The sequence below is a fragment of the Mustela nivalis genome (assembly GCF_964662115.1).
Source record: "Mustela nivalis genome assembly, chromosome: 1".
Classification (NCBI taxonomy): domain Eukaryota; kingdom Metazoa; phylum Chordata; class Mammalia; order Carnivora; family Mustelidae; genus Mustela; species Mustela nivalis.
This window is the reverse complement of record NC_139020.1, coordinates 214,966,300-214,975,366: the sequence shown is the minus strand read 5'-3', so window position 1 is coordinate 214,975,366 and position 9,067 is coordinate 214,966,300. Positions and strand designations below refer to the sequence as shown.

Below are 9,067 nucleotides of genomic sequence, written 5' to 3'. Positions count from 1 at the left end.
GCCCATCTTCTCTGGCGGCGGCGGGAGGGGGACGCAGAGCCCCGAGCCGTGTCTTTGGCTCCCCACTGGAGAGGGCTCTCAGAATGCGAAACTCCCCCAGAAAACAGCCCGGGTGGGTTGTGCACACACAGGCATCAGATACGTACTCCTGGGAACCTTCGGCCAGGGCTGCTCGGAGGAACCTTCCAGAAGGCAGAAACGGTCCATTCCGGCTGTCCGGGCAGCGGCCACCAGCCGGGTGTGGCTACGAAGCCCTGAAGCATGGCCGATGCCTGAGCACCTGAGTGTGAACCTCACTTTCGCCGACCAGTCTCAGAGCTGGGGCTGCCTTGCAGGGCAGCACAGCGGACAGCCGGCCGGCAGCCAGCCAGCAGCCACCCTCCCCAGTTCCTCTCACAGACCCCTTCAGCCCGGCTGGACCGACCTCGGAGGGTCAAGGTTGGCTCAACAGCAGGAAGACCCACAGCCTTTCATTGGCTGCAAAAACCCAGCTGGAATCCACACCCATCAGGACCCAAGCAGCTGGGAGGGGCTGGCCGAACACTGCGGCCCACCCCCGGCTCAGACCGACAGCGTCCGCGGCGGACAGAACGCTCTGTGCAAGCTGGCCCGGCCCTCCCCTGCCGCAGCTGAGAAAGATCCGGAAAGGGAGGCCCTGGAGCCAGCAAACAGCGGACTCACGCTGGCGAACAGCACAGGCCCACGCCCACGCCCCGGTGCTGCCCACGGCCACTGCTGCCCAGAGCACCACCCGGACGATGCGGCCCAGACCTGAAAACACCGAGTCCTGTCCTTTCACCGAAAAAAATCGGCCGATCCAAGATACGTTACACTTGATCTTAGCCAAAAGGCCGAGAAGGGACCCGTTCGATACATGTCTGAAAAAACGGGTCACAAGAACGAACACGAAACTGTCCAACTGACCAGCGCTCCGGCGGACGGCGGCACGCCACGTACACCCGTTCGTCAAGGCGTGTGCGTCCTGAGAAGCGCCTGGAGCCTGGCCAGGCGAGGCAGCCAAGGGCTCTGATGCTGTTTGCAGAGCGCCTGCTGATTTACTCCTTTGGGGCCGGCTTCAGGCCAGGCTTCGCCCAGGCTCACAGATGTCACAGGGGCCCGGGGCCATGTGAATGGGCTCCACCTGCCGCCACCCCCAAACCCGTACCCTAGGAGGGGGCGCCTAGGCATGTGTCAGAGCAACCGCCCAGCTCCCACCCATGCCGGGGCCGTGGGACGGCAGGTGCTCAGCAGCAGAGGCGGGCTGCGGTCCCCGTGCGGCAGAGGGACATGTTCCCAAAGGAGAGCCCGGTGCTGCCGGAGACCACAGAGGCGGCTGCGCACCAAACCGCCGGCCGCAATCCCTGCGGACCTGTCGCAGTCCTTCCTGTGCCCACGGAGCGGAGCCGCACCCGCCGCACAGACAGCGTAGACCCACCCCACACGGTACTCCACGTTCAGGAGCAGCCAAGGCACCCCATGCCCGAGACTCCTCACGGCCCGACTTCCGCAGCCAGTTCGACCTCACACGGGACAGACACAGCTTCACACGTTTATTTACAAACAAAACACAATTAAAACCCCGTGACACGAAAAAACTCCAATAACCAAATTTATTTTACTGTGGTTAAGACATCCAGGCCGTTCACCGGCTCTGTGCACAGCTCCGCGGCCGGAAGCACTCACACCCCTGCCCTCCGTCTCCAGAACGCCCCATCCGCCCACACAGACAGAGACTCTGTCCTCACGAAGGAGGGACTTCCCACCCCGGCCCCCACCCTCTCCTCTCTGTCCGTGTAGACAGGACTTCTCTGGGGCCCTCCTGGGAGTGGGGACCTGCGGGACGGGTCCTTCTGGGTCTGGCTGCTCTCCCTGAGCCCCGTGTCCTCAGGGTCCCTCCATATAGTAGCAGGGGTCAGGGTCCCGCCCTTCCTGAGGCTGGACCCTGTTCCCATGTGGGGACGGGCCGCCTCTGGGGCCCTGCTGGGAGGAGGTCCTGTAGGTTCCATCCTTCTGGGTCTGGCTTACTCTGGTCAACCTGACTTTGGAAGGCAGGGCATGTACGTTTGTGGGGGTGGGAACAAGCTCTTCAACACGTGGATGGGTCTGTGGGACCCTGAAACAGCCCCGTGCCTGTGCACATGCACAGGAGACCCCACTGCCATTCTAGAAAGTACCAAGACCCCGGTCTGTCCAGGGGAAAGCACATCCCCGCATCACACGGGCCCGAGTCAACCCCCGAACTTCAGGCCACGTGTAAACTCACCAAACTTACAAACGTTTAAGGAATCGCAACCACGGACACGCCTCTGCCAAGCGCGTATGTGAGAAGAGACACGGGTGCGTACCGGTGGCCTGTGCCGGGGGCGACAGGGACGCGCAGCCCAACCACACGACACGTGCGGGTCGAGCAGACCTTCCTACAGAGACGCCCCGTCCGTGGCCTCCCAGCACCAGAGAACAACTCACGGGGTTAGTCATCAGGGAGACGGGAATCGCGTGTGCGGGGCACCAGCAGCGAGCGCAGGCAAGGCCGTGCGACTGTGACTCGGGGCCCCCACGGCACCGAGCAGCCCAGCGATTTCTGCACCGGATAACCGGCGTCCGCACAAGCCAGCGAGTCCACAGCTCGACACACACCCAGAAAAAATGCACCCACATGTCCACACAGAACCCGTACGCCGACGCGCGCGGCAGCAGTGTTCCTAAATCACGGCCCAGGACACCTAAGTCCAGGGTCCGCCGGAGGCTAACTGGGCACCGGAATGTCTGCATTCGCAGCTGGACAGACGACACGTGTCCCCCATGGATGGGAGCGTCCCCGGCCCCGAGCTGGAGCGAGGCCCCCACCTGTGGCCCCGGGGACAGACCCCGAGCCCAGACGCAGGAGGGCACGCAGGCGGAGTCCCCGCCTGTGACACGCCCAGACTAGACCTCCACGCAGGGGAAGGTGCTCGTGGGGGGATGGGGCACGGGGACCGGCAGCTGATGGGGTTAGACGGGGCTGCTTCAGGGTGACGAGTTCTAAGACTGATGGTACCTGAGAGCCACCGAGGGGCGTCCTGCACACGTCCACTGTGACACGTGAACCAGAGCGCGATCAAGCCGGCCGAAAGACAAGGACAGCCAACCTTCCAGCCAGACCAGGAAGGCCTCCCGCACGGAATCACTAACGCGGAGACCGGGGAACCCGACCACACACTTCCACGCCAGAGAACGCTGAACGACACAGAGAGCAAGCCCCCCGCCGTCCGCCCCCCTGCAGACGTGGACAGGGACCCGCCTGGACGCGGCCCCCAAGGGGAGAGGGGCAGCAGGCCCCGCGGAACACGGGTACGGGCCCAGGGTCCAGGGCCTCGAGTGAGGCCACTCATGGCAAACCTGTCACTCCGCCTTGCTGCTCCAGACTGGCCGGTTTATTTACTCCAATACTTTCACTGGTACAAACACCCAGCATCGGAGCAGCTGACCCCCCTGCTGCCCCGTGGTTAGACGGCCGGGCCGCCCTGCTGGGGGCCGGCCGGATGCTTGAGCCAGGACGGCTACAGGTCACTGGCTGCTGCAGGCCTCCCTGTGGCATCCTGTCCCCTCTGGAGGCTCACTCATCTGGGGTCCAGGGTGGGGCTCAGCACCCAGGCGGGGTCACCCCAGGGTCCGGAGAAGCAGGGGTGAGGTTCCTCGTGGCGGGGGGTGGGGGGCACAGCCCCATCTGCCTCCAGGCCGCAGGGCGGGAGAGAGACGGGCAGACCACCACGTGTCAGGCCTGCTGTGCGAGGCGAGCCCGGCCGGGCAGGAAGCGGGGCTGCCTCCACGCGCCCCCAACAGGGCGGTGACAGAGACCGGTGGGGTAAGGGGAGAGGAAAGCTGGGACTCACTCCTGGACACGCAGGCCCCGTGGCCACACGGCACGTCTCACCGGCTCGCGGGGCGGCTACTGCACCAGCCGGTAGGTGATGTACCTGCCGGCAGTCTCGCTGGGCCGGATCACCTTCACCACCTGCGCACATGGAAGGCGGGAAGGTGGGGCTGCGGGGGGCTGTGGGGGGCCACACAGGGGGCCCCGGGCTGGCAGGGAGCCGGCGTGGTTGGACGCGCCAGCTCCGTCTAGAGGGGCCGAGAGTAGCACTGCTCACCTGCCCTCGCTTTATCCCGAAGTAGCGGGCCACGGGGTCTCCGGCCTGGATCCTGGGCAGCTGGTTCTCCCGGAGTTTACTGAGAAGCTCGGGTCAGGGAAAAAGCCAGGCTCCGCTGGCTGGGGTGGGGTGGGGGTCGGCGTGCGGGCGGGAGGGGGAAGGGCCCAGACGGGGGCTGAAAGGATACTACCGGGCCAGGAGCTCTGTCACCTCCTCTTTGGTCATGACGACGTGTTCTGGGACCAGCTGCCGAGAAGAGAAACGGAGTCTCCGTGTGGCTGAGACCCCACTGTGCCTCCACACAGGACGGGGGAGCACCGCGTGCCACGGGCTATTTCCTCACCACGAACATCCACCCGGGGCATTCGGTGGTCCCGGCTGCTATCCCCCACCCCAGCTCCTGACTCCACACGCGGACGGGGGACTAGAGCAGCTCAGGCGGACGGGCCGGGGGCACCATCTGGGGACCCCTGGGGCAGCAGATTCCAGCCCCCCAGCTTCTGGCCTCCTGGCAGGTTCCCAGGTGTGCTTCCCGCCTAGGGCCACACCCAGAGACCCTGCTCCACTCCCTCCTGCAGACCTTCGCTGGGACGCGGCCCCGTCACCCCCCCGCGCCCTGGCGGGCCCCGTCTCTGTCCCCACCTCGTGCTCCGTGATGTTGATGAGCAGCTCCTGCTGCAGAAACTGCTCCAGAACGTACTTGGGGGCCATGTCCACCAGAGACTGCAAGACAGGCGCAGCCTCACGCATAGCCGAGGGCAAGACGCCGCCACCCCACTTCTTCCCCAGAGGCTGACTGCGGGCAGGCGGCCGGGGGGGTTCACTTGCACACCTCCGAAAAGCACCCCACGTCACGAACCAGGAAATCCCACCCGTCAGCGGGGTTTCTCCAGGCGGAAGAGCCCACCCACCCCGACACGCTTCCCGGGCCTTAGCCTGGCTTCACAGCGACATCCGGCAAAATGCCCCCACGGCCGTGCCTGCGCGGACGGGACTGCGGGAACTCCGCACACGGAGACCGCTTGCCGCCCGCCATCCCACACCAGCACCCGCTCAGACCGGTCCAGCCCCCACGCAGGGACCCCGGCCCCTCCACGGGCGGCCTCCCCAGTCCGGCTTCTCTCCTCAGCGGGCGTTGGCGGGGACAACGTGGGGGCTGCTCTGGGAGGCCCGCATGGCACAGCTGCTCGTTCTCAGAGCCCAAGCTCCCGAGGCCCCACGAGGACACGGCGCCGCCTGTCAGCGGGGCCCTGGGAGGGGGACGTGGGGCGCACGGGCTCGGCCTTGGGGGGAGGGGCCAGGCGTGCACCTACCTGCTTGGCGGACGGGGTCATGCCCTGCTGCACCACGATGAGGGCCCGCGTGATGTTCTCCTCCTGCATCCGCTGGCAGTACACCTTGATGGTCTTGATTCCCACCTTAGGCTCCTCTGGGGACAGAACACGCGGCAGCCTGCGCTGCAAGGACGCCTCTTCCCGGGGGGCCTGCGGCCTAGCTCTGCCTCGCCACGGCGCCCCAGTGCAGCTCGGGAGCAGGCTCTTCCCCCTGGGGCCTCAGTGTCCCCATGAGCCCACCGGGAACTGGTCCGTGTCCACATCTCCCGAGGAGCTGAAAGGTACCCCACATCCCCCCCACCTAGAGGGTCCTCTCTGGGACAAGGATCCGAAATCCACTTGGTCCAGTGCCTCAGTGGTTCCAAGGTCTGCGAAACCCCCACACGAAGCAGTTCACCCGGTCTAGGCAGCACGGTGGCGGTGTGTTCAGAAGGAACGTGTGGTCAGCCGACCAGAGCGAGGACAGTTCCATCCCTGCCAGACCCACTGGTCCCTCTGAGCCGAGCAGGTCAGCTACTGGCCACCACCTGCGTGAGGCTCCCAGCCGGGCCTTTCTGTGCCGCCCACCGCCTCGGACCCTGCCTCACCTGACAGGGAGCGTCAGGGTCTGCGTTGTGCCCCCCCAAATCCCACTGTACTTGGGAACAAAGTCATAAAACACACTGTTTTATCTGAATGAGGTCGTTAGTAGGGCTTAACTGGACAAAACCAGCAGCCTTCTAAGATGATGTGAAGACACAGGGATGCAGAGGGATGACCCTACAAGGACACAGAGACGAAGGCCTATGTGCCAGGGAGAGAGGACTCAGGTGGACACCCGGGCTCCGACGTCCCACCTCCAGCAGGACTGGGGATGGTGTGACGTCGAAGCCGCCGGTCCAAGGAGCTCTGTTGTGACGGTGCAGGTGGACTAACATGCAGGGAACCCAGTCCCGGCCTGGGGCCCATCTGAACGCGGCGTCCACCCCGTCCAACTCCAGGGAGCGCCCTGCCACCAGGCCAACTGTGAGGAGGCTGAGACACAGCTCCACAGGGAGGCACCAAGGCTTCCGGAAAATACGCCTCACAGGCAGGGGCCCCTCCTGTGAAAGCACCAGCTGGGGCCCTCCTGCAAACGTCTACCCCCTCGGTGCCAGCCGGGGCCCGGGCCCCCAGGGTGCTCCCTACACAACGCGGCCTCTCTGCCTCTGCAGGCTTCAGTCAGGCTGCCTCGCTGCAGCAGGGGCCACGACAGAGCACAGGGGTCCTGGGACAGCCCGTGGTGGGCTCTTCACTCGACCTGGGGCCTGGAGGGGCTCCTGGAAGGGGAGGCTTCTGAACTCGGTCTCCAAGAACGACAGATGGACACCGAGCAGGCAGACCACGCAGAAAAGGGTGTGGGGAGGGCAGAACCCTGCAGCAGCACGGGAAGGAGCTGCGGGGAGCGGGAAGCACAGGGAGTGGCAGGCGGGCTGTCGGGTGGGGTCGGAGGATACAGGGGAGGCTGGGGCCCAGGGGGAGGCCTGCGATAACCCTGCCGGACAGAGAAAGCCATCAAGAAAGAAACAGCAGGGGGGGGCGCCTGGGGGGCTCAGTGGGTTAAAGCCGCTGCCTTCGGCTCAGGTCATGATCTCGGGGTCCTGGGATCGAGTCCCGCATCGGGCTCTCTGCTCAGCAGGGAGCCTGCTTCCTCCTCTCTCTCTGCCTGCCTCTCTGCCTACTTGTGATCTCTGTCAAATAAATAAATAAAATAAGAAAGAAAAGAAAGGAAAGAAAGAAACAAACAAACAAACAAACAGCAGGGAACTGGAAAAGTGCTCAAACAAGGCAGAACTCAATGGTGTTGTCCACAGCCGGGAGGAGCCGCTTCCTTCCGACCCACACAGAGAAGGGTCAATGTAGACACGGGGTCACCCAGCAGCTAGCTGCCATGAGCTGACCCTTGAGAAAACCCTTGGATGGCTCTACTAGAGCTGTGACCCCGAGGAGACACACAGCCACCCGGGACCAGCAAGGGCCTCACCTGGGAAGAACACGAACATCTGGTCAGTGGGGTCGTCGTTGTGGGCCACCAGCACCGTGAGGTCTGTGCGCCGTGGCCGCCCCTCACTCGGCTTGTCCCCAAACTGGGCCTTGAACTCTTCCAGGGTCTGGTCCAGTTCATCCTGGGTCACCAGGTAGCCACGGTCATGGCACAGCTGCAGAAAGAACTAGCCAGTGAGCTCAGGGCAGAGGAGGGATGGCGGAAGAGCTCGGGTCGGATGAAGCCGCTGCAGGAATGACGCGGGTTTTGGGGGCCTGACGCGACAGGTGCCGGCAGAGGTCAGAGAGGAAGGGGCAAGTGGGGACAAAGACCAGGACGCACCCCAAGAGAGCTCCTGCGCAGGGCCAGCCGCCGCGCGTCATCTCATACTGAGCCTCCGGGACAGGCTGGGACTGAGAAGCAGGGGCAGGGCTGTGGCGGAGGCGGGGGGCGCGGGGGCGCGGCGCGGGGGGGGGGGCGCTGCGGGGCAGGCCAGGGTGGACTCTGGCTGGGAACCCGGCCACAGGCCAGGCAGTGCTCAGCAGTCAGGGCTCTGTGGGCGGGCCGACCGAAGAGGACCCAGACGGAGAAACGCGGGGCCAGAGCGGTCGGTCAGCCCCGCGCCCGCCCCCCTGGGCCCAGGAGACCCCGGCCTGGCTCCGGGCGCAGAGCCCCCAGGGCGCGCTCAGCCGCAGCCACAGCTGTCCCGGCGCCCCTTCCAGAGCCGCGGCGCGGAGCGGAAAGGAGCCGCGGCGGGCGGCGGGCGGCGGCCCGGGCTTCGCCCCGCAGGGCTTCGGACCCCCGCCCCCTCTCTCCCGCCAGCCCGCGACCCTCCCCGGGGCCGGTCGCAGGCCCGCGGGGCGCCCACCCCGACCCCTCCGCTCCGGCCGCCCCGCCGCCCCCCCGCGTGCCCGGCCCGCCTTCACCGTTTTAGCCACGCGGGCGCACCTGCATGATGGTCTTGCGGATCTTCCACAGCCGGTACGTCTCCTCCTCGTCGTCCATGGCCGCCGCCGCTCTCAGTCAACGCGCCTGCGCCTGCGCCTGCGCCCGCGGCAGGACCCGCACGGACTGCGCCTGCGCCCGCGGCAGGACCCGCACGGACTGCGCCTGCGCCGACCCCCGCCCCCGCCCCTCCGCCGGGCTGTCAACGGCGAACGCCTGACTCCAGGACCTTCGAGAACGGCAGCCCAGCGGGCAGGCCGGGCCTTCCGCGAGCGCCGGTTGGCCGCGCGAGAGCCGAGCGGGCGGGAGGGCCCATTCGCGCCTCCGCAGGTCTCGCGTGGCCTGGGCCGCGGGGCCTCTCGGGAGTTGTGGTTTCCGCCCAGCGCGCGTCTTGGGGCGGAATTTAGACTCGGGATAGGCGGAGGCGAGGTGCGGGCGGGGAAACGGAGGCCGGGGCGGGATCCGCGGCCTGCCCGCCGCCCTCCCGGAGACGGCCGGGCGACCTCGCCGGCCCTCCATAAGTCTGCGTCCAACTGCTGTGGGCCACGTCCAACGTAATGCCCCTGAGCCTCAGTTTCCCCTTCTGTATAGTGGAAACAGAGTGTCGCGTTTCAGAGGCTTAGCCGAGACTCCAAAGCACGGAGCCCGGCACAGCC

At 66.3% G+C, this 9,067-nt stretch overlaps 1 protein-coding gene across 1 annotated transcript; it reads right to left on the bottom strand.

Annotated features, from left to right (window-relative positions):
• Positions 1–1,596: 1,596 nt before the first annotated feature.
• POLR2E (RNA polymerase II, I and III subunit E) lies at positions 1,597–8,539 on the bottom strand. Its single transcript, XM_082737746.1, has 7 exons — positions 8,415–8,539; positions 7,467–7,641; positions 5,444–5,559; positions 4,773–4,853; positions 4,318–4,376; positions 4,131–4,209; positions 1,597–3,994 (listed from the first exon to the last, which is right to left on the bottom strand). The coding sequence occupies exons 1-7, from the start codon at positions 8,469–8,471 to the stop codon at positions 3,929–3,931; spliced, it is 633 nt and encodes a 210-aa protein (XP_082593872.1). The 5' UTR covers positions 8,472–8,539; the 3' UTR covers positions 1,597–3,928.
• Positions 8,540–9,067: the final 528 nt, after the last annotated feature.

Coding starts and splice junctions, on each gene's coding strand:
- POLR2E (XM_082737746.1), bottom strand. CDS start 8,471: ATGGACGACGAGGAGGAGACGTACCGGCTGTGGAAGATCCGCAAGACC. Junction 4,854..5,443: donor TGACCCCGTCCGCCAAGCAG/GTAGGTGCACGC, acceptor CCTGTCTTGCAG/TCTCTGGTGGACATGGCCCC. Junction 4,210..4,317: donor ACAGAGCTCCTGGCCCGGTA/GTATCCTTTCAG, acceptor CGAGCTTCTCAG/TAAACTCCGGGAGAACCAGC.